The sequence below is a fragment of the Momordica charantia genome (genome assembly GCF_013281855.1).
Source record: "Momordica charantia cultivar OHB3-1 chromosome 9 unlocalized genomic scaffold, Mcharantia_2.0 BLBB01000009.1, whole genome shotgun sequence".
Lineage (NCBI taxonomy): Eukaryota > Viridiplantae > Streptophyta > Magnoliopsida > Cucurbitales > Cucurbitaceae > Momordica > Momordica charantia.
The window spans coordinates 15,255,369-15,258,385 of NW_028275167.1; the positions used below are offsets into that span (position 1 = coordinate 15,255,369).

Genomic DNA, 3,017 nt, shown 5'->3' on the forward strand with positions numbered 1-3,017 from the left:
TTTATAACAGCAGATATAGGACTAGTAGCAGCTAGAGGTAAAACCAAATCAGGAAAGAAATCCACAACATCATTTTCGGCAGTGACAGAATGAAGAGGAAAAATATTTTCCTTGAAAATAACATCTCGGGAAACAAACACCTTTTTGTTCTCAATATCATATAAGCAATAACCTTTCATGCCGGGGGATAACCAATAAACACTGAAATGATAGCCCGGGGATGAAACTTTGAGCGATGAGTAGTAGTGGTTGAAGCAAAACAAAGACAACCAAATTTGCGCAGAGAATCATAATCAGCTTCCTTGCCATATAAACGAGAAAATGGTTTTTGCCAATTTAAGACACGTGAGGGTGTCCGGTTAATTAAGAAGGTGGCAGTAAGAATACACTCTCCCCAAAATTTTAGAGGAACACGAGACAGAAAATACAGAGATCGGGCAACGTTTAAGAGATGCTGATGCTTCCGTTCGACAATCGAGTTTTGTTCAGGACGGCCAACACAAGAAAACTGGTGAATGACTCCTTTCGAATGAAAGAAATCAACGAATGATAACTCGGGAGCATTGTCAGAACGAAATTTCTTTATGGTCATCCCAAATTGGGTTTCTATGAGTTGAAAGAATCGATGAACTATGGTCAAAGCATCAGACTTGTGCCTCATTAAAAACACCCACGTGTAACGAGAAAAATCATCCACGAGAGTGAGAAAAAAACGATGACAAATGCTTTTGTTTAGCTTAGGGGAAACCAAACAAGTATCAATAGGAGATTTGCTAGAATCAATATGCAAAATATCCTTAAGAACATTCAAATGTTTGGGGGATGGATGGCCTAGTCTGTTATGCCATGTATCAAAAACAGAAGAACAAGCAGTATTGCATACAGTATGGGTAAAAAAGGAACCAGCAGAAACCGTGGACTTGGTGGACAGCAAATAGAGTCCTTGCCAATATCTAGCACTGCCGATCGTCTTCAAAGAGGACTTGTCCTGAAGGAGACAAGAATCACCAGAAAAAGTCACCATAAAAGGAGAATTCTTAGTTAGAGCACTGACAGATATCAAGTTAAACTGGAATTCTGGCATAAATAGCACATTTTGTAGAACAATATCAGTAGTAAGCTGTATATCCCCAACCAAACCCACTGAGATGCGAGACTGATCAGGCAAAACTACAGTGACACCAAAAACCGCACGGAGGTTGATAAAAAGATCTCGACAATAACGAACATGAGTAGATGCACCAGAATCAATCACCCACTAATCAACAGAAGTGTGGAAGGAAAAAATAGGAGAACAAGTACCTGTTACATGATTAATGCCAGAATCGGTACCAGATCCAGCCTTCACTTTATTCAATTGAGATTGAAGCAAATTCAATAACCTTTGACAGTGATCTGCATTGAGACTAGCAAGAGAATCAGTAACAGTATTTGAAGAAACAGAGGCTCATTGAGAGGAAGCTTTAACAGATTTAGCAGCAGTATTCGAAGAAGACCGAGAACCGGAAGAATTTGCCGAAGAACGATATCCAGGAGGATATCCGTGAAGCTTGTAACATCTATCCACAGTGTGACCAGCAAGACCACAATGAGTACACACAGAGCGTTCCTTCCGTTTATTTTGAGACGCTTGAGATCGTGAAGGTGCAGTCGAAGATTGTGGAGAGCCACGAACAAGAAAAGTAGCAGAGGATGTATTTTGATTCATAGAAGAAGATGGCATAGAAATAGCGCGTTCTTGCACCTTTTGCGCAACAAGAGCAAATGCGTGATTATCAGTAGGTGCTGGCTCCATAAGGAGTACTTGAGCCCTAATTTGACTAAACGAATCATTCAAGCCCATCAGAAAAGCATCACGTACTCTGTTTGGAAATACTCGACAGGACATTTCATGCCTCCACAAGTATAGCCGCCACAAGACCACATCGGACGATACGAAGAGAGTTCGGTCCACAAAGTCTTCAACCGAGTGAAATAGGTATTCACAGATAATTGATCCTGAGAAATATTGGACAAATCACGACGAAGTTGGTAAATTGTTGGGCGATTTTGTCGCTGAAATCTTTCTTGCAAATCTAGCCAAATCTCTAGAGCAGAATATGAGAATAATACGCTTGTAGAGATTTCCTTAGACAATGAATTCAAAATCCACGATATAACAACGTTGTTACAAATAATCCACGAATTGAGAAGGTCACCAGTGGGACGAGAAATCGATCCATCGATGAAACCAATTTTATTCTTTACAGTGAGCGTAATAGTCATAGATCGACTCCACGAGGTGTAATTCTCTTCCGTAAGCAAATCAGAGACGAGAACAAGACTCGTGTTATCAGCATGATGGAGGTAATAGGGATTCACGTACTGTTCAAGAGTTGGCTGATTAAGAGACGAAGACGAAGTAGCAATCGGATTGAGATGTTCATCCGTAGGAGTCGGATTGAGACGATCATCCGTAGCCATGGCAATAGCGGAACGAATGAAGGTAACCGCCAAAGTGGAGAAAGAATTTGCTAGATACTCCTACGGAATCAAATTGAAAAGTCAACTGATACCATATTAGAGACTGAGAGTAAATTAAATTCTTCCATCATCTTTATTCAATAACAGATGGACCTTATATATAGAACCCCAAAGTACAGCAGTGTTACAGAAATAATATAACAAACTAACTACTTGTATAACAAGTCTAATAGATTTAGTAGTGTCATATTGTGCAGTCTTCTAAAGGATCAATGTGCAGATTTACTAAAAGAGATGGAAATAGAGTGACAGATGCTTGAGCTGGCTTGGCGTTGAAGAACAAATAATATTGTATCTTGCTTTAAGATTTACTAGAGGATATTTCTTCCCTTTTGCAAGAGGAGTTTGTTACTCTTTCTTTTGTTTATGCTTAAAACTAGTTTCATATTGTACAATGACCTATCACATTGAATATTTCGATAAATTGACTAGTGTTGTCCTATAACTAGACGTAATTGAATCCTACAAAGTGGTATGATCTCAAATATCAACCA

General features: G+C 39.2%; 1 protein-coding gene across 1 annotated transcript; it reads right to left on the reverse strand.

The window, feature by feature from the left end:
* Nucleotides 1–1,842: 1,842 nt before the first annotated feature.
* Nucleotides 1,843–2,463, reverse strand: LOC148209057 (uncharacterized). The gene has a single exon (XM_088117403.1). The coding sequence runs from the start codon at nucleotides 2,461–2,463 to the stop codon at nucleotides 1,843–1,845; it is 621 nt and encodes a 206-aa protein (XP_087973529.1).
* Nucleotides 2,464–3,017: the final 554 nt, after the last annotated feature.